This window comes from Calypte anna, unplaced genomic scaffold, assembly GCF_003957555.1.
Source record: "Calypte anna isolate BGI_N300 unplaced genomic scaffold, bCalAnn1_v1.p scaffold_211_arrow_ctg1, whole genome shotgun sequence".
NCBI lineage: Eukaryota > Metazoa > Chordata > Aves > Apodiformes > Trochilidae > Calypte > Calypte anna.
Genome location: NW_022045483.1, coordinates 117006 through 144513, shown reverse-complemented (window position 1 = coordinate 144513; position 27508 = coordinate 117006). Strand labels below are relative to the sequence as shown.

At 58.9% G+C, this 27508-nt stretch overlaps 1 protein-coding gene across 3 annotated transcripts; it reads right to left on the bottom strand.

The window, feature by feature from the left end:
* Positions 1 to 4767: 4767 nt before the first annotated feature.
* On the bottom strand, positions 4768 to 25786 carry C3 (complement C3). Of its 3 annotated transcripts, none has more exons than XM_030468660.1 (40): positions 25675 to 25786; positions 24127 to 24319; positions 23483 to 23642; positions 22959 to 23029; positions 22706 to 22800; positions 22530 to 22612; positions 22219 to 22309; positions 21456 to 21558; positions 21086 to 21206; positions 20496 to 20611; positions 20157 to 20303; positions 19564 to 19776; positions 18768 to 18962; positions 17986 to 18147; positions 17783 to 17912; positions 17161 to 17232; positions 16381 to 16581; positions 15609 to 15768; positions 15275 to 15360; positions 14604 to 14743; positions 14295 to 14507; positions 13568 to 13634; positions 13026 to 13112; positions 12717 to 12920; positions 12233 to 12308; positions 11990 to 12149; positions 11685 to 11780; positions 11445 to 11595; positions 11157 to 11320; positions 10311 to 10469; positions 9696 to 9846; positions 9519 to 9570; positions 8939 to 9026; positions 8588 to 8677; positions 7958 to 8063; positions 7634 to 7723; positions 7203 to 7289; positions 6659 to 6742; positions 6118 to 6253; positions 4768 to 4986 (listed from the first exon to the last, which is right to left on the bottom strand). In XM_030468660.1, coding segments are annotated over exons 1-40 (4944 nt in total). In that variant the 5' UTR covers positions 25677 to 25786; the 3' UTR covers positions 4768 to 4844. The 3 variants fall into 3 exon arrangements, with proteins under 3 accessions (XP_030324520.1, XP_030324521.1, XP_030324522.1); XM_030468661.1 differs by having other exon boundaries at positions 15609 to 15765; XM_030468662.1 differs by having other exon boundaries at positions 15609 to 15720.
* Between the last annotated feature and the right edge of the window lie 1722 nt (positions 25787 to 27508).

Genomic DNA, 27508 nt, shown 5'->3' with positions numbered 1-27508 from the left:
ACAACTCTCCTGGGGACTTGAACCCCGGAGAGGGATGAACTCAGCGCTAGACTGGACTCCAATCCGTCCCTCGCGTCCCTGTGAATACTGGGGAACCCAAACCTCGCGGAGAACTTTAACCCACTGGGGGACTCAAACCCCCCTTTTCTAGAGGCGTCCCCGGGCGCCCCTGGATCTCGGCACGACTGAGTCCAGTCCTGCCACGGTCTCCAAAAATGAAGCTGAAAAAGGCCAGCAAAAGTGTTTAGAGACAGAGTTTTGAGCCTTTAAACAGCAAAGGTATTTATTTTCGGATCTGGGGAACCCCCAGCTGGTGCTGGACAAAGAGTTCCAAGGGTTAAGGGAAAGGTTTAGGATATTTATACATTAAACGGAGAGGTTCCATCATCCTTACATATTTATTCATAACAGGCGGAGTCTGGGCGGAGTTGTCTTTTTGGGGATATGTCTCGGGGTCTTTGGGGCTCTTCAGATGAAGTAACGAATCTTCCTCAGGGTTGAACTTTTTACCTTTCTTGCTTTCTATGACGTCATCCTCTTGTTATAGAGGATAATTGGACCCTTGCAATTGTCTTCCCCTTATCTGCTGGTTATGACAGCCTCAGCCTCATCCTGTCTTCCATGCAGGTGTTTGCACTCCCCCAGTGACTCCTACTTATCTCGAGACAGAAGTTAATCCTTGTCTCAGCTGCTTTGTTCACTTCTTTACACAAACCGCTTGGCTTGATCCACTCTCCTTACAGGAGTTAATCCTGTCAGGATCTTTTCTCTTTTTCAGTTGGATGAAATCAGTGTCTGCCTCAGTTTCCCCTCTCGTTACCCTTCTGTTCCACACATGAGCTCCTTCTCTCTTTCCCTTGCAACACTCTGCTGTCAGCAGTAAACCCACCTTAAATTGCAATGCTATGTGGTGAGCAGCAAAGCCAGCTGAGATTAGCACAACAGAATATACATTGTAGTGTTTTCAAGGTACAGAAACTCTGGATGTCTTGTTTCTTGTTCCCCTAAGCCTTGTAGTTACACATAGAACAGTTATATTTGCATCTGTCACAATGATGAAGGCAAATGTATTATTTATCCACCTGGTGAATGAGGGGAAGGCTGTGGATGTGCTCTACCTGGACTTCAGCAAAGCCTTTGACACCGTCTCCCACAGGATTCTCCTGAAAAAGCTGTCAGCCCCCAGCTTGGACAGGAGCACCCTGTGCTGGGTCAGGAACTGCTGGAACGGGCCCAGAGAGTGGTGCTGAACAGGGCGGCATCAAAATGGCGGCTGTGGTGTCCAAAATGGCGGCTGTGGTGTCCCCCAGGGATCAGTGTTGGGCCCAGTGCTGTTCAATATCTTTAGTGATGATTTAGATGAGGGGATTGAGTCCATCATCAGCAAATTCACAGATGACACCAAGCTGGGGGGAGTGTGGATCAGCTGGAAGGCAGGAGGGCTCTGCAGAGGGACCTGGAGAGACTGGAGAGTTGGGATGATCCCAAGGGGATGAGGTTCAACACAACAACCCCGTGAGGAGCTCCAGGCTGGGCACAGAGTGGCAGAAAGGGACCTGGGAGTCTGGATTGCCAGGAAGCTGTAGAGGAGCCAGCAGTGTGCCCAGGTGGCCAAGAAGGCCAATGGCATCCTGGGGTGGCTCAGGAACAGCGTGGCCAGCAGGTCCAGGGAAGGGATTCTGCCCCTGTGCTCAGCTCTGGGGAGGCCACAGCTTGAGTCCTGTGTCCAGTTCTGGGCCCCTCAGCTCACGAAGGAGATTGAGGTGCTGGAGCAGGTCCAGAAGAGCAAGGAGGCTGTGAAAGGATCCAGCAGAATTCCTGTGAGGAAGGGCTGAGGGAGCTGGGGGTGTTGAGGCTGCAGAAGAGGAGGCTCAGGGGAGACCTCATCACTCTCTGCAACTCCCTGAAAGGAGGTTGGAGCCGGGGGGGGTTGGGCTCTTTTCCCAGGCAACTCTCAGCAAGACAAGAGGGCAGGGTCTCAAGTTGTGCCAGGGGAGGTTTAGGTTGGAGATGAGAAAGAATTTCTTTCTGGAGAGGGTGATCAGGCATTGGAATGGGCTGCCCAGGGAAGTAGTGGATTCTCCGTGTCTGGAGATCTTTCCAAAGAGCCTGGATGTGGCACTGAGTGCCATGGGCTGGGAACCACGGGGGGAGTGGATCAAGGGTTGGAGCTGATGATCCCTGAGGTCCCTTCCAACCCAGCCAATTCTATCGGTACTCTCAAAGCTGGGTTAGCAAACACTTTATAGTTATTTAACAGGAATTCACAAACACACAGATATTACACCCAGGAGGACACAGGAGAGGATCTCAGGGGCTCCATGGTGGAGGAAGCTGGGAGCAGCCAAACGCCCCCCCCAGTGCCACTGTCATTGTCACTCATTTGCATTGTCAGGGGGAGGGGGGGTGCCCAAATGTCCCCTCTGTCCCTAGTGCCACAACCACTGTCCCCCCCGTAGTGCCACCCCTGTCCCTTGTACCCTCCCCCCATTGCCACCATTGCCCTTTGTGTCCCCCCCAATGCCACCCCCAATGTCCCCCCTCCAATGCCACCCCTGTTCCTTGTCTGTAGTTAGATAGGGTCTGGTGGTCGGAAGATCTCACGCTGTAGGGGAAGACAGGGCCCCCTCTCTTATCAGCAGCTAGATAGTGATGTAAACCCAGGTGATATCAGGCTGTAGCACCTGCCAATGGACGCCATTTCGCTGTCCACCACGTTGGTGTCTGTGAGCCAATGGCCGAGCGGCCTGGGTTGGTGGCTGTGCCGTTCCTGAACAGGTCACCACGCCCAATGATAGGCAACACTTGGCCCCACCCAGGGCCACTGTCACGCCACGCCCACTCACGGAGGCCACGCCCAGCGCTCTAAGCCACGCCCACCCATTGTCCCTTCTCAGCCGCGCACACTCTGCCCTGCCGCTGATTGGAAGCTTGGGTGGGAAAGGGGGCGGGGTCAGGGGTAGGGAGCGGGGTCAAAGGCCGCGGGGGCCTATGCAGGGGGAGGGCGGGGTCATGGTAGGGGCAAGGCCTGGAATGAGGGCGGGGTCAATTCAGGGGGCGGGGCCAAGTGAGGGGAAAGGGGAGGGGCCTGGGCGAGGGGCGGAGCCAACGGGGGTGGGGATTGGGACATGGGTCTTGGCAAAGGGTGGAGCCAAGTGGGGAAATGGGGCAGGGCCTGGAATAGGGGTGGGGCCCAAATGAGGGGCGGAGCCAAGTTAGAGGGTGGGGGCAACACGGGAAAGGGGCGGGGACAGAGAAAGGGGGCGGGGATAGGCCGGCAGGGTCCCCCTGGGGGTTGCCTTAAGGGGGAGGGGGCGGAAGGGGAGGGTCCCCAATTCAGGGTCTCCCATGGGGGGGCCAGGGGGGAGGGGTTCATTCTGGGCGGGGTGAGGGGTCTCCCATGGGTGGGGGGGGTTCCAATTGGGTTTCATTTGGGGGGGGGCTCATTTGGGGGAGTCTCCCACGGGTGGGGGTGGTCCCATATGGTGAGGGTCCCAATCGGGGGACTTCCAATGGGGTCTTTTTTTTGGGGGGGGGTCTCCCCTGGGGAAGGTCTGCCATGGGTGGGGGGGCGTCCCACGGGGTAGGGGGGGGGACTTCCATTGGTGTCTTTTTTTTGGGGGGTCCCCATGGGTGGGGGTCCCATAGGGTGAGAGTCCCAATGAGGGGGTGGCTTCCAATGGGGTCTTTCTTTGGAGGGATCTCATTTGGGAGGGGGTCCCATGGGGTGGGGCCATCAAGGGACATTGATAACCTCCCTGGGGACATTGGGGACACCAAGGGACTTCAGAGCTCCCCAAGGGACTTTGGGCCCCCCCATTTGGGGACCCTGGTGCTGGCTCTCTGGGGACACAAAGCCACCTGTCAGACCCCCGCTTTGGGGATGTTTGGGGACATCTCCCCACTCCCCAGCTGGCCCCTCCCCCCCTTCAATTATTCCCCAAATTATATTTATTGATGAATAAAGGACTTGAGGGGTCCCTGGAGCCTTCATTGTCCCCAAAAGTGTCCCCAACATCTTCCATGGGGTGCCACCACCCTCATGTCCCTTATAATGTCCCCAAACCCTCTCCACTGTTTTCCCCAACAGTGTTCCCATCACCCCTATAGAGTGCCACCACCCTCATGTCCCCTAAAATGTCCCCACTTTTGTCCCCACCAGTGTCCCCAGCACCTCTATGAAGTGCCACCACCCTATTGTCCCATAAAATGTCCCCAAAGTCTCCCCAGTGTTGTCCCCAGCAGTGTCCCCATCATCCCTATGGAGTGCCACCACTGACTTGTCCCCCACAATGTCCCCAAAACCCCTACAAAGCCCTCTCCATCCCATTGTCCCCAAAAGTGTCCCCACCACCCTCTTGTCCCATACAATGTCCCCAAACCCTCCCCGCTGTTGTCCCCACAAGTGTCCCCATCACCCCTATGAAGTGCCACCACCGTCATATCCCCTCCAATGTCCCCACCCCCTTTCAAGATGTCCCCAAGGTTGTCCCCTGTCCCCATCTCCAGAGCCACCTTCTCCAAAAGGGCTTTTTTAACCAAATCACCCCCAAAAAAACCCCAAAGGGCACATGGGGGGCACCCATGTGTGGGGGGTCCTGTCCCCAGGGGTGTCCCCTTTCCCCACCCCCCCAGAACTCCAGAGCCACCTTCTCCAAAAGGACTTTTTTAACCAAAAACCCCAAAGGAGAGCAGCGGGGGGGTGGGGGGCACCCATGGGTGTCTCAGGTGGGGCACTTGTCCCCTGTCCCCATCTCCAGAGCCACCTTTTCCAAAAGGGCTTTTTTTAACTAAACCCCCCCAAAAAACCTCCAAAGGACACATGAGGGGCACCCATGGGTGTCTCAGGTGGGGCACCCAAACATGGTCATGGCCTCGGCGAACTCGACGAAGTCCTGGCAGAGGGGTTGGTGACGAGGGTCCTGGCAGGCGACGTCCCCAGGCCACTCCTCCAGCCAGGTGTCCCTCCCAATGAGGTAGGAGAAGCTTGGGGACAAAGAGGGGACAAGAGGGGACATGGCTCAGGAGGAGGTGGCACCTGTGCATGGGGGGTGGGGGTGGGTGCTCAACCCTATACAAGACACTTGAGTGACACCAACCCTCATGGGTATCCCCAGCACTCATGGGTGTCCCCACACCCTTGGGTGCCACCAACCCACTTGGGTGTCCCTTCCCAATGGGTGTCCCCACCCTCATGGGTGTCCCCATCACCCTTGGGTGACACGAGCACATCTTGCGTGTCCCCAACCCACCTGGTTGTTGCCACCACCCTTGGGTGACACCGACTCAGGTGTCCCCAACCCACTTGGGTGTTCCCAACCCACCTGGGTGTCCCCACCACCCTTGGGTACCACCAACCCCCTTGGGTGCCACCAACCCACTTTGGTGACACTAACCCACTTGGGTGTCCCCAGCACCCTTGGGTGACACCAACTCACTTGGGTGACACTGTCACACCTGGGTGTCCCCAACCCACCAGGGTGTCCCCTCCCAACAGGTGTCCCCACACCCTTGAGTGCCACCAACCCACCTGGGTGTCCCCACACCCTTAGGTGAAACCGACCCACTGGGGTGTTCCTTCCCAATGGGTGTTCCCAACCCACCTGGGTGTCCCTTCCCAACAGATGTCACCACCACCCTTTGGTGCCACCACCCCTCATAGGTGTCCCCACTACCCTTGGGTGACACCAACTCAGGTGCCACCAACCCACCTGGGTGTCCCCAACCCACCTGGGTGTCCCTTCCTAATGGGTGACCCCATCACCCTTGGGTGACACAAGCACATCTTGGGTGCCACCACCCCTCATGGGTGTCCCCACCACCCTTAGGTGTCCCCAACCCACTTGGGTGCCTCCAACCCACCTGGGTGTCTCTTCCCAATGGGTGTCCCCAGCACCCTTGGGTTACACCGAGCCACCTGGGTGACACTGACACACCTGGGTGTCCCCAAACCACCTGGGTGTCCCTTCCCCACAAGTGTCCCCACCACCCTTAGGTGCCACCAACCCACCTGGGTGTCCATAACCCCCCATTTCCTCCCACATTCCCCCAGCCATTGCCCCACGTATGTCCCCGTGGAGTCCCCAAGATGTCCCCACGGTGTCCCTGCGTCCCTACCGGTTGCCGGTGACCCAGAGGTCGGTAGCCAACCCCCAGATCAGGTAGTCGCCCCCCAGCTGGAGCCTCAGAGCCTCCCTGCAGTGCTGGTGGCTGACAAAGGTTCTGTTGTGTCCTGCGGGGTCCTCGTCGGTGCCTGGCCCAGGAGGGGACACCCAGGGGACATGTCACCTCCCCCCCCGCCATCTCAGGGACACGTGTCCTGCCATGTCCCCACTGCCACCCCCACCCGCTGGCAGCAGCCCTGGGGGATACTGGTTGCCCCCAGCTGGCACCAGCACCTTTGGGTGACACCAACCCAACCTGGGTGTCCCCAGCCCAGTTGGGTGTCCCCGTTCTCTTGGGTGCTCCCAACCCACTTGGGTGCCACCACCCCCCTGGCTGTACCTTCCCAACGGGTGTCCCCACGCTCATGGGTGTCCCTTGGGTGCCCTCCTCCCTGTTGTGCCCCCCCCTCCCGAGAGGACGTCCCTTCCCCTGGCTGTCCCCAAGGCCAGGAGACCCTCAGGGTGGCTTTGTCCCCTCCCCGGGGTGGCCGTACCCATTTTGATGACAGAGGTGACACTCATGATGTAATTGTCATGGGAGGGGCCCTGCTCCACGGCCACCAACTTCACCTTGTACACTGGGGATAGGAGTGTCACCCGAGTCACCCATGTCCCCATGTCCCCAATGTCCCATGTCCCCAGTGTCCCCTCTCTCCCCAATGTCCCCAATGTCCTCTATATCCCCCATGTCCCCAATGCCCCCCATGTCCCCAGTGTCCCCCATATCCCCATTGTCCCCGACATCCCCCATGTCCCCAAAGTCCCAAATGCCCCCAATGTCCTCAATGTCCCCAATGCCCGCCATGTCCCCAATGCCCCCCATGTCCCAAATGCCCCCAATGTCCCCAATGCCTCTAATGTCCCCAGTGTCCCCAACACCCGTCATGTCCCCAATGTCCCCAATGCCCCCCAATGTCTCCAATGTCCCCACATCCCTAATGTCCCCAATGCCCCCGATGTCCCCAATGCCCCCAATGTCCCCAATGTCCCCAACATCCCCAATGTCCCCAGCGCCCCCCATATCCCCAGTGTCTCCACCATAGTCCACTCCTGGCTCGCAGGCTCTCTCGATCCGTTGATCCACGGTGAGGGAGAGGTCCTGGTTGGGCCTCATGAAGCAGTTCTCTGGGGGGACATTGGGGACATTGGGAACATGGGGCAGTGACCAGGGCTGCTGTGCCACCAGCCTGCCCCATCACATCCTTGCCATATCCCACTTCATCCATGATGTTTCCAACCTCACCCATGTTGCCCATCACATCCATGAACTTTCCAATCACATCCATGTATCCCACCACATCCATTCCATGTCCCACCTCATCCATTCCGTGTCCCATCCATGATGTGTCCCATCACATCCATGAGGTGTCCCACCACATCCATGACATTTCCCACTGCATCCATGACATGTCCCACCACATCCATGCAGTGTCCCCATGTCCCTGTGTCCCCATGTGTCCCCGTGTCACCTTCGGCGCAGCGGCAGACATCCCCATAGCAGATCTTGCTGAGCTGTCCCCTTTCCTTCTCAGGGTGATAGAAACGTGTGCAGCGGTCATCTGTGGGGACACCAGGGGACATCAGGGGACACCAAGTGAGGGGGACACACACAAGAGGAGATTCGGGGACAGGGTGGTGACACGGGGAGGGCTCAGAATGGAATGGAAGGACGGGGACACGGGACGATGCAGAATGAGGGGGAGGAAGGGGACACAAAGGGGACTTTGGGGTGGAGAAGGGGCACAGGGTAGGGTTTGGGAACATCGAGGGACATCAGGGGACATGGGACACACCGATCTTGTAGTAGCTGTAGACAGTGACAGCTGCCGGTTGGATCAGTCCCACCTGGAATCTCTGGTGAGCCTTGAAGGAGAAGCACTCCTCGGTCTTGTGGGAGATCTGGGGACACCATGGGGACACCACAGGGACATCGAGGTGGCAGTCAGACAAGCAGGGCCGCAGTGTCCCTCCCAACCCTCAGCTCTGTCACTGTCCTTGTCCCCATCCCTGTGTTGCTGTCCCCACCTTTGTCCCCATGTCCCCAACTTCATTCTCATCATTGTGCCCAACCCCACCCGGGCCCCAGTGTTGTCCCAAGCTTTGTCCCCATCCCTGTCCAGGTCCCCAGCCCCATCCTCTGCCCTTCCTTGTCCTTGTCCCCATCCCTGTCCCCACCCCCCTCCCATCTTGTCCCCTTCCCCACCATGTCCCCATCCCTGTCCCTCTTTGTCCTTATCCACATCCTTGTCTCTCCTTGTCCCCATTCCTGTCCCCATCCCTGTCCTATTTTGTCCTTGTCCCCACCCTGTCCCTATCCCTGTCCCCTCCCTGTCTCACTATGTCCCCATCCCTGTCCCACCTTGTCTTTGTCCCAATCCCCATCCCTGCCCCTGCCCCTGTCCCCACCTTCTCCCTGTCCCCACCTTGTCCAGGTAGATGACAACGTTGCTGCGCTCGAGGTCCCCTTTGTCGATCTCAAACTTGGCGATGTATCTGTCCACCCCCTGGGACAGCTGGGGACAGGGGGACACCAGGGACACAGTGACACCAGGGACATGGGGACACCAGGGAAACACAGGGACATGGGTGGCTGGGGGACCAGGCACAGGGACACAGGGGGACACAGCGATGGTGGCCACGTGGGACAACCAGGGTGACAAAGGGACGTGGGGACAGCAGGGGACCAGAGGAATTTGGGGACCAAGTGATACAGAGGGAAATGGGGAGATGTCCCCTCTGATGTCCCCTCGGTGTCCCCATGTCCCCAGACTCACCCTCCTGAGGTCCTGGAGGTCAGGGAAGAAGCCGCTGAGCATGGTGACATCCAGGATGGACATGGTGGCATCCACAGTGTCTAGGAACCTGTGGGGACAACCACCAACCTGTCCCCAACTGCCCTTTTGTCCCCACCCAAGGACTCCCAGGGGACAAGGTGGGGACAAACCCCCAGTGTCCCCATCATTCTCTGTGCTGCCCCTCTCCCCTGATATCCCCCTTCCCCTCCTGTGTCCCTCCTGTCCCCCCGATGTCCCTAAATTGTCCTCCTTTCCCTTCTGTGTCCCTGTTGCCCCCCAAATGTCCCCAAAGTGTCCCCCTTCCCCTCCTATGTCCTCATTGCTCCCCCTGATGTTCCCAATGTCCCCATCATTCTCTGTACTGTCCCTGTCCCCAGTGTCCCCATTGTCCCCCCTGATGTCCCCAAAGGGTCCAACTTCCTCTCCTTTATCCTTGTTGTCCCCCCCCGATGTCCCCAGTGTCCCCTCATTGTCTGTGCTGTCCCTGACCCCAATGTCTTCATTGTGCCCCCCGATGTCCCCAATGTCCTCAGTGTCCCCGGTGTCCCCAGTGTCCCACCTGGTGCAGATGTTGATCTTGATGGACCGGAAGACTCCTTCCTCTTCCTTGCCTTGTGTGGGGACATCGGGACAATGAGGGGACATCAAAGGTGACACAGAGGAGACAGAGGGGACATTGGGAGGTGACCATGGGAAGGACATGGGGAGGGGGGAAGGTGACATCTTGGGGACTCACCGGCCTTGGCCTCCTCCACTTCCACTTTCAGGTCAAAATTGTCACATTTGTTGTCCTGCTCGGGGACCTTGGCATTGTAAATTGTCACCACTGTCATTGTCCCCTTCCCTGTCCCCTCAGCCTTCACCGTGAAGTCTTCGTTCAGTTTGGTCTAGGTGGAGAGAGGAGCCACAGGACATTGGGGGACACGGAGGCGACAAGGGACAAAGACAGGGGTGACAAGGACAAGGGTGACAAGGACAGAGGTGACAGGGACAGGGGTGACAAGGGACACAAAAATGAAAGGGGACATTGGGGGACATGGAGGGGACAAGGGGGACAAGAACAACGAGGAAGACAAAGAGCCACCAAGGGTCCTGCTGGTGATGGGGACAGGGGTGACAAGGACAGGGGTGACAGGGACAGGGGTGACAAGGGACACAAAAAGGAAAAGGGGCATTGGGGGACATGGAGGGGACAAGGGAGACAAGGACAAGGGGGACAAGGACGAGGAAGACAAAGAGCCACCAAGGGTCCTGCTGGTGATGGGGACAGGGGTGACAGGAACAGGGGTGAAAAGGACAGGGGTGACAAGGACAGAGGTGACAAGGACAGGGGTGACAACGACAGTGTCACCTCGGCAGTGCGGGCCACCAGGGCATTGCGGTTCTCGATGCGGTAGGTGACAGCTCGGGCACGGCGTGGGAGCAGAACGGAAACATCCAAGTTGAGTTCCAGTTGGGTGGGAGATGCCACCTGGTAGTTGGCCAAGGCTTGGAAGACCAAGATGGTGGCCTGAAGGAACAGCCAGGTCACCAACGGTTGGGGACAGCGCTGTGGCCCTCCTGAGTGGCACTCGAGAGGAGGTGACCCCAAAGTTCTCTGGTGTCACCTCGGGGGATTTTTTGCAGGAGAAGTGTCCCTAAGGGTGACAGGAGGTGGCCCGGAGGGTCCCCAAGGTCTGGAGCTGTCCCCAAGGGCTGGAGGTATCCCCAGGGACTAAGGTGTCCCCAGGGACTGAGATGTCCCCGAAGTCTGGAGGTGTCCCCACGGACTGAGGTGTCCCCAGGGACTGAGGTGTCCCCAAGGGCTGGAGGTTTCCCCAGGGACTGAGGTGCCCCCAAAGTCTGATGGTGTCCCCAGGACTGAGGTGTCCCTGGGGACTGAGGTGTCTCCAAGAACTGAGGTGTCCCCAGGGACAGAGATGTCCCCAGGGATTGAGGTGTCCCCAAGGTCTGGAGGTGTCCCCAGGGACTGAGGTGTCCTCAAATGCAGTGTCCCCCAAGGGCACTCCATGTCCCAAAGGCCCTGAGGTGACCCTCAGGGGGGTCCTGGAGGACAAGAAGTGTCCCCAGTGCCACCCCAGGTGTCCCCTCAACCCTCCAAAAATGCCCTCAACCCCTGTCAGGCAGAAGAGGACACGGAGGGGACAAGCGATGCATGGGGGCCATTCGGGGGGGACGGGAGAGGGTGGTAGCCCACCTGAGTGGACCCATAGCCACCACCGTAGTAGTTCTGCTGGGCTAGCCAGCGGGCTACTGGCCCCGTCAGCTCCATCTTCTCCATCTGCAGCAGGGCCAGCAAGGCGTAGGACGTCCCTTCGATGTTGTAGGTGCGGGCGTTGCGTTCCTCCCACCGGTTGCCCTCTGGGGTTGGGTGGAGGTGACACCCTCAGCACCCACCAGGGATGGGTTCTCCTCCCACCAAGGAACCCACAGGGACCTTCCCGCCTTCTTCCCCCCCCAAATTTGTCCCTGCTGGGGGTGTCACCTTTGGAAAACTTCATGAGAACTTTCTCGCTCTTGAGTTTCCCGGCCAAGGCCAAGGCGTAGGAGGTCAAGGCCACCGTGTAGGGTCTGGCCAAGGATTGGTACCTCTTGGAGAGGTACTCAGAGGCTTTGGTGATGCTTCCGTCCAAACTCTGGGTAGAAAAGATGGTGGGTTTGGCCTCGGCTTGGAGAAAACTCCCCAGAAAGGGACAGGTGGCACAGGGAGGGGGACAGGACTCACGTTGACGTGGTCCTTGCAGACCTCCCGGGCCTCCTGCAACGCGATGAGGACGAAAGCTGTGAGGGACACCTCAGGTTCTGCACCTTGGTAACCACCCTGGGGGACAAAATGGAGAAGAAGAACCTCAGGGGTGGTTGTCACCACCCAGCAATGCTCCCTGGCACCCAATGTGGTGTCCTTGGCACCCAACCCGGTATCCTTGGCACCCAACCCGGTGTCCCTGGCACACAAGCAGAATCCTTTCCCTGTGGCTCATTCCAAAAGGTGCCCAGGAAGCTTTGGGTGCCAACTGGGTGCCACCATACCACCATCTCCTTGTGGATGACGGGAGCGTCTTCTTGGAAGATGCCATCGGGCTTCTGCTTCTCCAGGATGAGCCACTTGACAGCCCCACAAACTACCTCGGGTTCAATGTCAACCAACTTGATGGCCATGGCAAAGACTTTGGCCACATAGGCTGTCAACCTGGGGACAAGAAGACCTCGGTGTCACAGCCCAACCATGTCCCCTGGGTGGGTCGGGGGGGGGGGTGGCCCTGGGGCCCTCACCAGGTGCTTGATGGGCGATTGAGGAAAGCAGCGTAGGAGCTGTCAGGCTTCCGGAAAGCAAGTTGTTGGGTGTACCCTGTAGACAAGATGGTGGTTGGGCAAGACAGGGAGCACCCAAGGGTGGCTTCAGGCCACCAGTGTCCTCCAAGTTGTTGGCCAACACAAGGGGCACCCAAGGGTGGCTTCAGGCCACCAATGGCCTACAGTTGTTGGCCAACACAAGGAGTACCCAAGGGTGGCTTCAGGCCACCAATGCCTCTAGCCATTGGCCACCACAAGGAGAGCCCAGCCAAGCTGAGCTCCTTTCAGTCCCAGAGCCCATCCCAGTGCAAACCAGTAACTCTAGAAACCTCCAAACTGGTAGCACCCAACCCCAAGTCTTCTTCCAAATTCTCTTCAGCCCTTAGGGTGACGGCGCCATCTTTCCTCCCCAAGAAGAGAAGAACCCAGGAGCTGATCCCAACCTTTTGGGGGCTTCTCCCACCTTTTCTGATCAAGTTGATGGCCTCGGCTCGTCGGTCGACACCCAAGCTCTCCCATTGGAGGGTGCTGTCCAGGTAATGGGTGGCGATGACTGTGGGTGTCATCCCAATCATGTTCTGCTCCCCGCAGCCCGCGGGGGTGACAATCAGGTGCTTCAGCTTCTCCCCATCGATGGCTTTCTCCACCATGATGGACACGGGGTTGCCTAGCCCGGGAGAAAGTGGGAGATGTCAAACAGAGGGGAGTCCTATGCCCCCCCCCCAAGTTGCTCCCCAAGGGTGGGGACACCTCCCCCCCACCAGGCTGTCACCTTGGATGCTGACTCTGGTCTCCGACTCGGTGTTGGGGACGATGTCGGAGAGGTTGGCTGCCCTCACCCTTTCTTCCTGCACGCCATCTGGGGGGAAAGGAGGTCAGGGAGGAGGTGAGGGACCCCAAATCCCTCGTGTGTGTCCCCCGGGGTCACCAATCCCTGTCCCACATCCACAGCAGGATGTCCCTTGTCCTTCAAGGTCCAGTGCGTACCAGGATGTCCCTTGAGATGTTCCCTCTCCCAGTTGGGTGTCTCTTGCCCCCAAGGATGTCCCAAACCCATAGGAGGACATCTCTCACTCTCAAAGGATGCTCCAGTTCCATAGTGGGATGTCCCTTGTCCCCAAGATGCCCCAGCTCCATAGTAGGATGTTCCTTATCCCCAAGGATGGTCCCATCCTTCACTCCCTCCCCTGCCCTCAAGATCTCCCATGCCCACAGTGGGATTTCTCTTGTCCCCTGAGATGCTCCGGATCCTTTCATCCCTGAGGACATCTCCATGGGGTTGGGACATCCCCCAGGCATTGTGAGGCCACTCACTGATTCCCTTTGTCTTTGGGTCCAGCTCAACGATCTTCACTGTCTTCTCCAACCTCATCCCTTCGGGCTGCAGAGGTGAGAGGCCACCTCTGAACGTTTTGGGTTTAGGTGTCCCCTCCCCCAAGTTCCCCAACCTCTCTGGGATGTCCCAGTATCAACCAGCACCTCCAGGTGAGGGGACAAGCTGGGAGAACCCCAGAAGACCATCGTGGGTGGAGGAACCTTCATCCCTGAGCACCAAGACAGGATGAAAGTGGAGAAAGCGTCCACCACTCTTGGGTGCTCCTTGTGTTGAGGAGGCACTGGTGGCCTGAAGCCACCCTTGGGTGCTTCTTTTGGTGGCCAGTGACTGGAGGGCACTGGTGGCCTGAAGCCACCCTTGGGTGGTCCTTGTGTTGACCAACAGCTGGAGGCCATTGTTGGCCTAAAGCCACCCTTGGGTGCTCCTTTTGGTGTTCAACAACTGGAGGGCACTGGTAGCCTGAAGCCACCCTTGGGTGGTCCTTATGTTGACCAACAGCTGGAGACAGAGATGGCACAAGGCCATCGCTCTGGGGACATCTCAGTTGCCGATGTCCTCAGTTGTCCCCAAGATGCTGCGGCGGGTTGTCTCTTGCCCCAGGGATGTCCCAGCTCCCCAGTAGCTCCTTTGGTGGCCCATCCTTCACCCCCCAAGGTGTCCCTGGTGGTAGAGCCCCCCTGAGGAGCCCCCAGTTTCCATCCTCACCACCACTTTGAGCTTCTTCTTGACACCATCTGCCACGGCTTTGCCCCGCACCGCAGCCTTCACCTCCACATCGTGCAGGCCCAGCTGCAAGGGGACGATGACGAAGGGGACAGCCCAGGAGGATTGTCCCCTCACCTTGATGAGCTGCTGGTACCGAACCTTGGAGGTGGAAGCACTGCAGAGGGCAGGGTTGTGCAGCAGCTCCACCCTCACCTGAAAGACCCAAAGATGTTGGCCATGAGGGGCAGGTGACCACAAAACCAACCCCTTTCCTCCTAAAAAAACCCTGAGTGAAGGGCCTGAGCTGACCGTGATGTCTTCCAACCAATAGTTGTAGAGAATGGCCCGGATCTCCACCTGCTCGTTCCTCACCACAGAGTAGGGCAGACGGAGGTCAATGAAGAAGTTTTTCATCACTGTGATCTCGTAGGGGTCAGCCACGCACAGCCCTGGGGGGTGGCACCAGAGGGTTCAGGCTCAGGGGTTTGCTGGGCCCTGTGGCCCAGGGACCTTCTCAAAGTCTTGGGAGATCCCTCAAAACCCATGGAGTCCTTCCAAGGCTTGGGAGATCCTTCAAGACTCATGGAGTCCTCCTAAGGTGTGGGAGATCCCTCAAGACCCATGGAGTCCTCCCAAAGTTTGGAAGATCCCTCAAGACCCAGGGAGTCCTCCCAAGGCTTGGGAGATCCCTAAAGACCCATGAAGTCCTTCTAAAGTTTAGAAGATCCCTCAAGACCCAGGGAGTCCCTCCAAAGTTTGGAAGATCCCTCAAGACCCATGGAGTCCTTCCAGGATTGAGAAGATCCCTCAAGTCCCAAGGACTTCCATCAAGCCTTGGGACATCTCCCCATAGTTTGGGATGTTTTGCATCTCCAGGAAACCCACCAAGCTGGATGGGACACTTCAAGTCCCAGGGACCACCTCCAAGGTTTGAGGGCTTCCTTGGGTCCCCAGGGTCCCCTCCCTCCTCTGTCACATACCCTTGGTTGGTGAGAGGCTGACAGCCAGGACCTCCCACGTGGTGATGGAGTCTTTCAGGTACACGGGAATAGTCTTCTTGGAGATTCTGGAGAGGGTGGAAAGGAGAGGTGAGGGAGGCGGAACCAACCACCAAGCTGGAGTAGATTTGGGTCATCACTGATCTCCAAACTAGACCAGAAGGTTGGAGGTGACCCAAGCCACCACCAGAGGGACAAAGTTGACCCTTGTCTGGACGTGGCTCTTCAGACTGGGTCAGAAAACGTCCAGAGTTGGACAAGGAGGAGGTTGAAGTCCTCAGGATGAGCCAGGGGGGTGATGGGACACAGGGCTCACCCCAGCTCATTGGGCTTCTCTGTCAGTGTCTCCACTTGCCACAACCAACTTTCTGGGAAGAGGCTCCGGGAGGTGATGTCCTCCTCATCCAGGAAGATGTCATCTTCCTCGCCTGGGGGTGGCACCATCCCTCTCGACCGTGACCTCATTGGCCAAGCTACTGGGTGGAGCCACCATAACCCCAGCCTGATCCAAGCACCACCCTTGCTCTGCACCCAAACTTCCAAGCACCCAACTTCAAACCCAAAGGTCACCAAACCATTGCCCAAGGATGGCACAAGCAGTGCCCGAGGTTCACCTGACCTTTAACCAACCATCACCCAACCAAAACCCAACTTTCATTCAACCATCACCCAGCCACTGCCTGACCTTCACCCAACCATCACCCAACCTTCACCCAACCATCTCCCAGCCATCTCCCATCTCCCAACCATCACCCAGCCATCACCCAACCACCACTCAAGGACAGCATGACCAACCTCTGACGCTCACCCAACCTTCATCCAACCCTCTCTCAACCACATCCCAATCTTCACCCAACCTCCACCCAATCTTTACCCAGCCACAGCCCAACTTTCACCCAACCACAGCCCAACCTTCATCCAACCATCACCCAGCCAGCACCCAACCATCTTCCAACCTTCACCCAACCATCTTCCAACTTCCACCCAACCTTCATCCAACCATCTCCCATCTCCCAACCTCCACCAAGCCTTCACCCAACCACCACCCAACCTCCTCCCTGCTCCACCCTCCATCTCCCAGCACTTGCTTCGGGCCAGCAGGCGGCTGATTGGTCGCTTCTTCTTCTCCAGGACCTTCTGGATGTGGGTGCAGCAGTCGAGGAAGGCCTGGACGCAGCCCTCCCCCTCCTGGATGTAGGTGCTGCGGCGCTGGCAGCTGTGTCCCATGGGATTTTCTTTCATCCCATCCTCACAACACTTCCTCAGGAGCTTATCCGGGTATTCCGAGGCTGCCAGAGACACCCAACCAGCAGGACATGGGACACACCAGTGGGACACCAGGGATATGGGACATGCTGGAGTCCTTTAGGATCTGGGGTGGTGTGGTGTCACCAAGGACATGGGAGGTGGTGTTCCTCAGAGACATGGGACACTGGTGTCCCTCGAGGACATGGGAGGTTCTGGTGTCGTTTGGGATTTGGGATGTTGTGGGGTCACCAAGGACATGGGACACATGAGTGCCCCTTGGGATCTGGGATGTTCTGGTGTCACCAAGGACATGGGAGGTTCTGGTGTCCCTTGGGATCTGGGACGCTGTGGTGTCATCAGGGACATGGGAGGTTTTGGTGTCCTTCAAGGACATGGGACACTCTGGTGTCCTTGGAGATCTGAGGTGTTGTGGTGTCACTCTGGTGTCCCTTGGGATCTGGGATGTTGTGGTGTCACCAGGGACATGGGAGGTTCTGGTGTCCCCTGGGCCCATGGGGACATGTTGGCCTTCTCAGGGACATGGGCCACTGGGTTATCTCCAGGGACATGGGACATTGCAGTGTTCTTGGGGACATGGGACACTCCCAAGTGCCACCCACCCTTCTTGCTTTTGTCCTCAGCGAGCAGCAGGGAGCGGCGCTTGCGCGTAGCAGGCTGGGGACATTGGACCTCTGGGGACAGATGGGACACAGGTCAGGACCTCACGGTGACACAGCTGTCACTTGACCTTGACACCCGTTGTCACATCCCAAAGCTCAGGGGACACGTCCCCAGTCTCTGAGCTGTCATCTACCACGCCCCCAAGGTGTCACCTACTCCATCCCCAAGATGTCACCTGCCCTATCCCCAAGGTGTCACCTATTGCATACCCAAGGTGCCACCTACTCCATCCCCAAGGTGTCACCTACCACACCCCCAAGGTGCCACCTACCACATGCCCAAGGTGTCCCCTACTCCATCCCCAAAACGTCACCCACCCCCTCACCCAGATGCCACCCCAGGTTGTCCCCAGCAAGTCTCCTATGGGGCCACCTACCTTATTCCCAAGGTGCCACCTACTCCATCCCCAAGGTGCCACCTACCACACCCCCAAGGTGTCCCCTACTCCATCTTGAAGGTGCCACCTCCCTTGTTGCCCAGGTGCCCCCTACTCCATCCCCCAAATGTCACCCATCCCTTCCCCCAGGTGCCCCCCCAGCTTGTCCCCAGCAGGTCCCCTACCCCCTCGCTGTGGGGTGGCAATGTTGACATTGGTGACCAAGCTGAGCCCCGCATCCATGAAGACCCCGACATTGTCCTTTCCGCTGCCCGGGGTGCAGCCGATGTCACCTTTCTCCACCGTGTCCCAAACCTGTCCCCAAACATTCCTGCTCAGCCACTGCCACCACCAGGGGATAGAGAGGACCAAGGACCACGGTGCCCACCTTGGTTTGGGTGAGTTTGTTCTTTTTGTTGAGGACAAAGACCCCTTTGTCCACGGCCACCAACCCCACGTGGGCATTGTAGTCACCCTCGATGCGCAGCCTCATGGGTGTCCCCGGCTCGTGCACGCGGTTGTCACCTTCTGTCGCCCCCTTCACGCTCAGCTGCAGGGGACAGGGGGTGTGACATGGCCACGGGATGCTCCAAACCCTTCCCCACCCCTCATGGGGGGGGGGGAACTCCAAACCCACGAGGTGTTGGAGTCTTCCAGGGTGGTTCTGTCCTCCACCATGGAACACCCTGACCACCAGTGGGCCACCTGGGCCACCCAAGGTCTCTCCAAGGGTCCCCAGCCACCAAGTGACACCAAATCTCTATCAAGGGCCACCTGAGAACCCCAAGTGCCCCTCACGGAGTCCCCAAACCTCCAAGTGACACCCAGTCCCCATCAAGGGCCACCTAAGAGCCCCCCAAGAACCCCAAACCCCTCACGGAGTCCCCAAACCACCAAGTGACACCAAATCTCCTTCAAGGGGCACCCAAGGTCCCCCTGAAATCCCCAAGCCCCTCATGGAGTCACCAAACCCCCAAGTGACCCCAAATCCCCACCAAGGTCCCCCCAAAAACCCCAAGACCCTCATGGAGTCTCCAACCCCCAAGTGAAACCCAATCCCCATCGGAGACCACCCAAGGCCTCCCCAAGCTTCTTGAGGGTCACTCGAAGCCACCTCTCCCGCCAAACTCAACATCCCCAAGGGTACCCAAGAGGGCTGGGGACACTCACACTGCCCATGCAGGTGTCCTTGACATCCACCCAGATGGAGTCAGCCACGATCTCTCCGGGCTTTATGTGGTAGTAGGCGACAATGCGGAAGGAGGGGATGAGCTCAGGTGTCACCGGGAGGGACATTGTCACCAAGGTCTGCCCGGGCTCGTGGCGCTGCTGCCCCACCTGGACGATGCGGCCTTTGCTCAACACCTGAGGGCAAGGAGGAGAGGGAGTGTTGTGGGGACACCTGGACACCGATGTCCCCAGGATGAGGGACACCTGGCCACCAAGGTCCCCAAGATGAGGGCCAGGTGAACAATGAGGTGACCAAGAAGAGGGACACCTGATGTCCCCAGGGTGAGGGACACCTGGACACCAAGGAGAAAGAAACATGGCCACCAAGGTCCCCAAGATGAGTGGACCTGGAGTGGACCTGGAGTGCCATGTCCCCAAGATGAGGGAGACCTGGACACCAAGGGTCTTGAGATGAGGGACATATGGCCACCAAGGTCCCCAAGAAGAAGGACACCTGGCCACCAAGGTCCCAAGATGAGGGACAAGTGAACAATGAGGTGCCCAAGAAGAGGGACACCTGGACACTAAGGTCCCCAAGATGAAGGACAAGTGGACAATGAGGTGCCCAAGACGGGAAACACCTGGACACCAATGTCTCCAAGATGAAGGACACCTGGAGTGCCATGTCCCCAGGATGAAGAACACCTGGCCACCGATGTCCCCAAGATGAGGGACACATGGCCACCGATGTCCCCAAGATGTTGGCAGCTGTTGGGCTGAGGCCAAGTGCTCTCACCAGGTAGGTGAAGTGGGGGACGGAGTCTCGGGCAGCGTTGTTGTTGCTCTTGAGGTGGAAGTTGACAGCGAGGTTGTCCCCAGGCTGCACCTGGGTGGCCCCCACGGCCAAGTGGAGGAAGTTGCCGGAGCCATCTTGGCTGCGGTAGGCGGTGGCCGTCATCTGCCGCCAGGCCTGGCGCTCGGCGGGCAACCCTGGCTGGGACGTTCTCACCTGGAACACAGGGGACAAAGGGACACTTGGACAATGAGAATCCACCTGGCTGGAAGTCACCATGGAGGTATTGGCCACCACGGATGTCTTGGCCACCATGGAGGTCTTGGCCACCATGGGGGTCTTGGTCACCAGGGGGGTCTTGGTCACCAGGGGGGTCTTGGCCACCACTGGAGGTCTTGGCCAACAGTGACCAGGGTGGCCCTGACCTTGGCCATCCAGGTCGATGGTGACCTTGTTGACGATGACCTTGGCCCTTGGTGATGGTGACCATGGTGATCCCGATCTTTTGTTCCCACCATCCCAGTCCCCAGGTCACGCTTGTCTCCACCCTTGGTCACCCCAGTTCCAAGGCCACCCCTCTCCCTGTCCCCACTCACAGTGATGGGGACAGTGTCCTTGTTGGCTGGCATGTTGAGGACCAACTTGGCTGTGCCATCCCGTTGGGTGGACACCAAACCCTGGAAGCCATCGGCCATGACGGCCACACGAGCAGCTGGGGACTCATCAGGGTTGGTGACATACACCTAGGAGGTGACATCAGGGACACCTCACCCAGTGCCACCAGCACTGGGGACAGGTGACACCGTGATGGGGCCAAACCCCACCTTTCCTTCACCCACAACCTCCCCTCAGGTTCGGGTGTCCCAGTGGCACCCCCAGGGAACCCAGTGGCACCAGTGGGACAATGCCACCCGATGTCCCCAGGTGTCCCTTACTGTCAGGTCAAAGGGCATCCCCGGCTTGAAGAACTTGGGGGTGTGGGTGAAGTGGATGCTGTAAGGGGACGTCACAATCCGGATGCCACCACGCTGGGCCTCTACCATGTCACTGCCTGTGGTGTCACCAGGACAGGGGACAACCCCCTGAGATCTTGGGTGGCCTCAGTTGTCCCCGTCCTGCTGGTCCCCAACCCCTCCACCTCTCCCCCGTCTCTCTGTTTTCTGTTGTCCCCATCCCCTCCTGTCCCCATCCCCCCTGTCTCCATGTCCCCACCAACCCTGTCCCTATGTCCTCATCCATCCCATCCCCACGTTCCCATCCCTTCCTGTCCCAATGTCCCCACTAACCCCTGTCCCCACATCCCCAACCATCCCATCCCCATGTCACCATCAATCCCATCCCAGTGTCCCCAACCATCCCATCCTCATGTTCCCCCTGTCCCCATGTCCCCAGCCCCTCCTGTCCCCATGTCCCCAACCATCCCATCCCCATGTCCCCCCCTGTCCCTATGTCCCCATCCCCCTGTCTCTTTGTTTTTTGCTGTCCCTGGTCTCCTGTGTGACACTGCTGTCCCCTGGGGTCACACCTGACTCGGTCAGGACGGTGACAGTGACATAAAGGGAATGTCCCAGCAGCTCCTGGGGGTTGGGGAAGCGCTGGCGCAGGGTGGCCATGGGCAGCACGGCCTCAGCGTCCCCATCTGTCACCTGCAGAGGGGAGGGGACAGCCATGGGGACAGGGAAGGGGACAGGAGGTGGCAGAGCTCAGGGGTGGGGACAAAATGGGAATGGGGTGGCAGAGCTCAGGGATGGGGACAGGATGGGGACAGGAGGTGGCAGAGCTCAGGGATGGGGACAGGATGGGGACAGGGGGTGGCAGAGGTCCACAAGGGACAGAGCTCACCAGGGGACAAGAAGAGGGCAAGGAGTTGGGGACAGGGACAGGGACAGTGTCACCTGGATGCGTGTGAGGGACTCGGGGATGCTCCTCTTCTCCTCATCCACCAGCACCCCAAAGAGGACAAAGGCCGAGCCCTCCACACGCTTCCCATACAGGTACCTGTCACCAGGACACCCTATCACCCTGTCACCATGTCCCCACCAAACCCTGCCCCCATGTCCCCATCCCCCCTCCTGTCCCCACGTCCCAAACCATCCCATCCCCACATGCCCCCCAACCCTGTCCCCATGTCCCCATCCCCTCCTGTCCCCCACGTCCCCATCCACCCCATCCCCATGTCCCTATCCATCCTGTCCCCATCCATCCTGTCCCCGTGACCCCATCCCCCCTGTCCCCATATCCCTATCCCCCCCTGTCCCCATGACCCCAACCATCCCATCCCCATGTCCCTATCCATCCCCCCATGTCCCCACCAAACCCTGTCCCCATATCCCTATCCCTCCCTGTCCCCATGTCCCCAATCATCGCATCCCCCTCTGTTCCCATGTCCCCCTGTTCCCATGTCACCCCCTGTCCCCATGTCCCCACGTCCCCATCTCCCCCTGTCCCCACCAACCCTGTCCCCAAGTCCACATTCTTCCCATCCTCATGTCCCCCCCTGTCCCCATATACCCATCACATCCCATCCCATCCCCCCCATGTCCCCATGTTCCCTCCAAGCCACCCCTGGGTGACATCACCCGGGCAGGAATGTCCCCCCGTGCCATCCCTTGGGATTTCCACCCCCAGGAGAAAAAAATTGGGGAATTTTCCCCCCACCTGGCAGTGATGGAGACTCGGAAATCCTCTGCCCTGTCCAGGTAGAGGAATTTTTCCTCTGGCTCTAGGATCACCTCGAAACTTGGCAGCACTTTTGGGGGGGAGCACCCAATGGGTCAGGGGGGGAGCACCCAAGGGGTCAGGAAGCACCCAATGGGTCAGGGGGAGCACCCAAGGGGGGAGCACCTGATGGGTCAGGGGGGCAGGACCCAAGGGGTCAGTGGGGGAGCACCCAACGGGTCAGGAGGGGAGGACCCAACAGGTCAGGGGGAGCACCCAAGTATCTCCTGAGGCCCCCACCCCACCCTTACCATATTCCTTGACTTCAAATTGGGTGCTAAAAACCCTTTCTGGGGAATCTTCAAACTTGGCTGTGATGCTCCAAGTCCCCAAGCTGGAAAAAGGGGGGGGACAGAGAGGGGAGGGGGGGTGTCAAATTTAGGGTCCCCAAGGGCCACCCACCCCACCCTGGGGTGGTGCCACCCACCTGACCACCTCGGGGAGGTTGTGGTTGATGGAGAAGATCCCGGTCCTCATTGGGGAGGAGACGGGGACTTGTTTGATGATGACATTGTCAGGGGTCTGAGGGGACAAGGAGTGGGTGGGGACAATGGCCCACCCAGGGTGGCTTTGTCCCCCACCAACCCCAAGGACCCATGGTGACCCCAAGGCCGCCATGGTGACCCTAAAGCCCTTACGGTGACCCCAAGGACCCCCTGGTGACCCCAGGTGGCACCCACCTTGACCTCCACAATCACAGTCTTGGGTGCTGGCTCCATCAGGTGGTCGAGGGCAAAGAGGCGACAGAGAACTGGGGAGGGGACACAGGGACAAAGGTGACAAGGGACGGGGTGGGAACACCCAGAAATGGGGTCTGAGTCCCCAGGGGAATGTCCCCAAATGGACACTGAGGTCACACCAACACCTTAAGGTTCCACGGAAGGAACCCCAAGGTGCCACCAAGCCATCAAAATTCCATGGAAGGCACCCAACACCTCAAGGTGCCACCAGCACCCAAAGGTAGCCCGGTGACACCCAGCACCCCAAGGTGCCACCAAGACATCAACATTCCAGGGAAGGGACCCAACACTCCAAGGAGCCACCAGCACCCCAAGGTGCCACCAAGCCATCAACATTCCACAGAAGGGACCCAACATCCCAAGGTGCCACCAAAAAATCAAAATTCCCCAGAAGGCACCCAAAGCCCCAAGGTGCCACCAGCACCCAAAGGTGCCTTGGTGCCCCCCAGCCCCCCAGCACCCACCGGTGGAGCCAGGGGTGTAGATGGGTTTGTCGGTCTGCAGGAAGATGTGGCCGCTCTGGAGTGACACCAGCAGCACCTTCTCCAGTGTCACCTGTCCCACCCGTGCTGTCACCGACACAAACTGCTTCCCCGCGGCCTGGGGCAGGGACTTGGCTGTCACCTGGCAGGGACAGGGGACACCGGGTGGCACCGGTACCAAGGGGACATCCTCAGACACCCGGTGGTGAGGATGTGGGGTGACCAACCCCAAAGAGACCATGGTGACCCCAAGGACCCCAAGGCAACCTCAAGGACCATCCCAAGGCTCCCATGGTGACACCAAGGACCCCATGGTGACCCCAAAGCCTTCATGGTAGCCCCAAGGACCAACCCCAATAACCTCATGGTGACTAACCCCGAGGACCCATGGTCACCATGGCCAAGGATCCCATGGTGACCCCAAAGCCCCCACGGTGACCATGCCAGGGGCCCTATGGTGACCCCAAGGAACAACCCCAAGGCCCCCATGCGGACCAAACCCAAACCCCCATGGTCACCATCCCAAGCACCTACGGTGACCCCAAAGCCCCCATGGTGACCCCAAAGGCCTCATGGTCACCACCCCCAAGGTGATGGGGGGGTGGTGGCTTTTTGGGGACAAATACTTTGATGTTGGCTGTGGCCATCATGCCCTGGGCAGGGTCGAGGTGGAGCTGGGTCTGGTGGAGGAGGTGACGCTTGTGGGGAAAGTCCTGGAGCAGGAGGGTGCCCTGGGTGGGGGTGGAAAACCCAGGGGCTTCCAGCACCACCCGCTCCTCCGTCCCCACCCGCAGCACCGCGGGGGTCACCAGCAGCACCCTGGGGACAGGGACACGGGGGGGAAGTATGATGAACCCCAAATATCACCCATCGTAACCCAAAATCCACCAATGAGCCCCAACTCCCAACAACTGAACCCAATCCCCCCACTCAATCCCAAATCCCGCCACTGAACCCCAAATCCCAACAACTCAACCCCGAATCCCCCAAATCCCAACCACTGTACCCCAAAATGCCACCACGCAACCCCAAATCCCAACAACTGAACCCCAAAATCCCATTGTACCCCAAAATCCCCCTCTGCACCCCAACCCCCCCACTCAACCCCAAATCCCACCCATTACATCCTAATATCACCCATTGCACCCCAAAATCCTCTTTGCATCCCAAGGCTCTCTACCAAACCCCAAATCCCAACCACTGCACCTGAAATCCCCCTTAGCACCCCAAATCCCACCCACTGTACCCTGAATCCCCCCACTCAATCCCAAATCCCACTCATTGTACCCCAAAACGCTACCGAACCCCAAATCCCCCCCTGCACCCTAAATCCTACCCATTACACCCTAATATCACCCATTTCACCCCAAAAAAACCCCATTGCACACCAAACCCCCCACCCATGGGTTTTGGGGGGGTTGGGGTGGGTCCCACAGGTTGGGGTGGGTCCCATGGGTTTGGAGGGGGTCCCATGATTAGGGGGGGTCCCATGGTTGGGGGGGGTCCCATGAGTTTTGGGGGGAGTCCCGTGGGTTGGGGGGGTTCCTGTGGGTAGGTTGAGGGGGATCTCACGGTTTGGGGGGGTCCCATGGGTCGGGAAGTGTCCCATGGTTGGGGGGGCCCCACGAGTTGGGGGGGGTCCCATAGTGAGGGAGTCCCAGGGGTTTTGGGGAGGTCCCATAGTTGGGGGGGGACCCATGGGTAGGTTGGGGGGGGTCTCACGGTTTGGGGAGGTCCCACAGTTGGGGGGATCCCACGGGTTGCGGGGGGTCCCAGGGGGTGGGGGGGGTCCCGTGGGGGGGGGGGGGGGGTGTCTCACAGTTTGGGGGGATCCCACGGGTAGGAGAGGGTCCCATGAGTCGGGGGGGTCCCACAGATTTTGGGGGGGTTCCATGGTTGGGAGGGTGTCCGATGGTTGGGGGTCCCACGGGTTGGAGGGGGGCCCATAGTTGGGGGGGGGTCTCATGGGTTTTGGGGGGTCCCATGGGTTGTGGGGGTTCCCGTGGGTAGGTGGGGGGGGGTCTCACGGTTCGGGGGGGGGTCTCAGGAGTTTTGGAGGGGGGTCTCACAGGTTGGGGGGGGGTCCTATGGGTAGGTGAGGGTCCCAGGGCTGGGGTGGGGGGGGTGTCCCTCGGGTTTGGGGGGGGGCATAGGGGGGGTGCCCCCTGACTCACATTTGGGTACGGGTGGGGGTTGGGTGCCGCAGGCCAAGGAAGAGGAGGAGGAGGAAGAGGCGGGGGGGGGGGCAGCTCCGTAGCCCCCATGGCTGAAGCTTTGGGTGTGGGGGGGAGGTCCCGGGGGTCCTTTTATGGTGGCACCCACGGTTAATGATTAACCAGCACCCTGGGTCCACCCCCCACGGGGGGGCCCGGACACGGGGGGGGGGGCGGGGGGCGGGGTGAAGGTGGGGGGGATGGGAATCCATGGGGGGAGACCCCAAAAATGAGGGAGGAAAATGGGGGTGGGGGGGGTGTGCTTGGGGGGGCCTGGGGGGGTCTTTCCCAAGGAGCTGGGGTGATTTGGGGGGGGGGCACCCAAATTTTTGGGTGTTTTTTGGGTGGGGGTGGGGAGGTGAAGGGGGGGTGGGGGGGGCGGGGGGGGTGGGGCTGCCCGGAATTCCTCATTTCCGGGAAGAATTTGGAGGGGGGCCAAGGAGGGGGGGAGGGGAGAGGGGGATGGGATATCTGGGGACACAGAGGGACACAGGGGTGACCCCCCGAGACCCCCGAGAGGTCTCCAAATATCTGGGTGACTGCCAAGACCCCCAAAAGATGCCAAATGTTTGGGTGTCCTCTGAGACCCCCGAGAGGTCCCCAAATATCTGGGTGCCCCCCAAAACTCAAAAAGGTCCCAAATGTTTGGGTCCCCCCCAAGAGGTCTCCAATGTCTGGGTGCCCCCCACGATCCCCGAGAGGTCCCCAAGTATCTGTGGGTCTTGGGGAGTTTGGGGGGTTTTGGGGTCATTGGGGTTTTGGGGGGTATTGAGGATTTTTTGTGGTGCCGACACTGGGGACACTGGGGACATGTTCCCCCCCCAGTGCTCCCAGTAATCCCCCAGTGCTCCCAGACTGCCCAGTAGCCCCTCCCAGTGGTTCCAGTAATCCCCCAGTCCCCCCAATAACTTCTCCCACTGCTCCCAGTAACCTCTCCCAGTGCTTCCAGTAACCCCCCCAGTGCTCCCAGTAACCTTCCCAGTGCTCCCAGTAACCCCCCAGTGCTCCCAGAAATGCCCAGTAGCTCCTCCCAGTGCTTCCAGTAACCCCCCCCAGTGCTCCCAGTAACCCTTCCTACTGCTCCCAGTGCTCTCAGTAACCCCACCCAGTGCTCCCAGTAAGCCCCCAGTGCTCCCAGAATGCCCAATAGCCCCTCGCAGTGGTTCCAGTAATCCCTCAGTTCTCCCAGTAACCCCTCCCACTGCTCCCAGTGCTCCCAGTAACTTCCCAGTGATCCCAGAAATGTCCTGCATATTTTGGGTCCAGTTCTGTCCTTTTGAGGTCTGATTTCAAGTCCAATTTCTGAGCCCTTTTGGATCCATTTTCAGATTCCTTTTGCAACCAATTCCTGATCCTTTTTGGATCAGGTTTCAGTTCCTTTTAGGTCCAATTTCTGATCCCTTTTGGGTCCAATTTCTGATTCCTTTTGGGTCCAATTTCTGATTCCTTTTGGATCAAATTTCTGTTCCCTTTTGGATCCATTTTCAGATTCTTTTTGCAACCAATTCCTGATCCTTTTGGGTTCAATTCCTGATCCTTTTTGCATTCAATTTCTGATTCCTCTTGGGTCAACTTTCTTTTCCATTTTGGATCCAATTTCTGAATCCTTTTTGGATCCAATTCAAATCAATTTTGGATCTGGTTCCTTAGATTTTCTCCCAGACTCTGGGGGCTTCATCCCCACCATCCCACATCCAGGGTTCAGAATTTTTTTTTTTTTTCCTATTCCTTTCCACTCACCAGCTGTGCAGAAAATGAAAAAAGAATAAAGAGGAGCAGATTTGGTAGCAGGAAG

Coding starts and splice junctions, on each gene's coding strand:
- C3 (XM_030468660.1), bottom strand. Junction 13,635..14,294: donor AGAAGAAGCTCAAAGTGGTG/GTGAGGATGGAA, acceptor TCACCTCTGCAG/CCCGAAGGGATGAGGTTGGA. Junction 10,470..11,156: donor GTGGCTATGGGTCCACTCAG/GTGGGCTACCAC, acceptor CTGTTCCTTCAG/GCCACCATCTTGGTCTTCCA.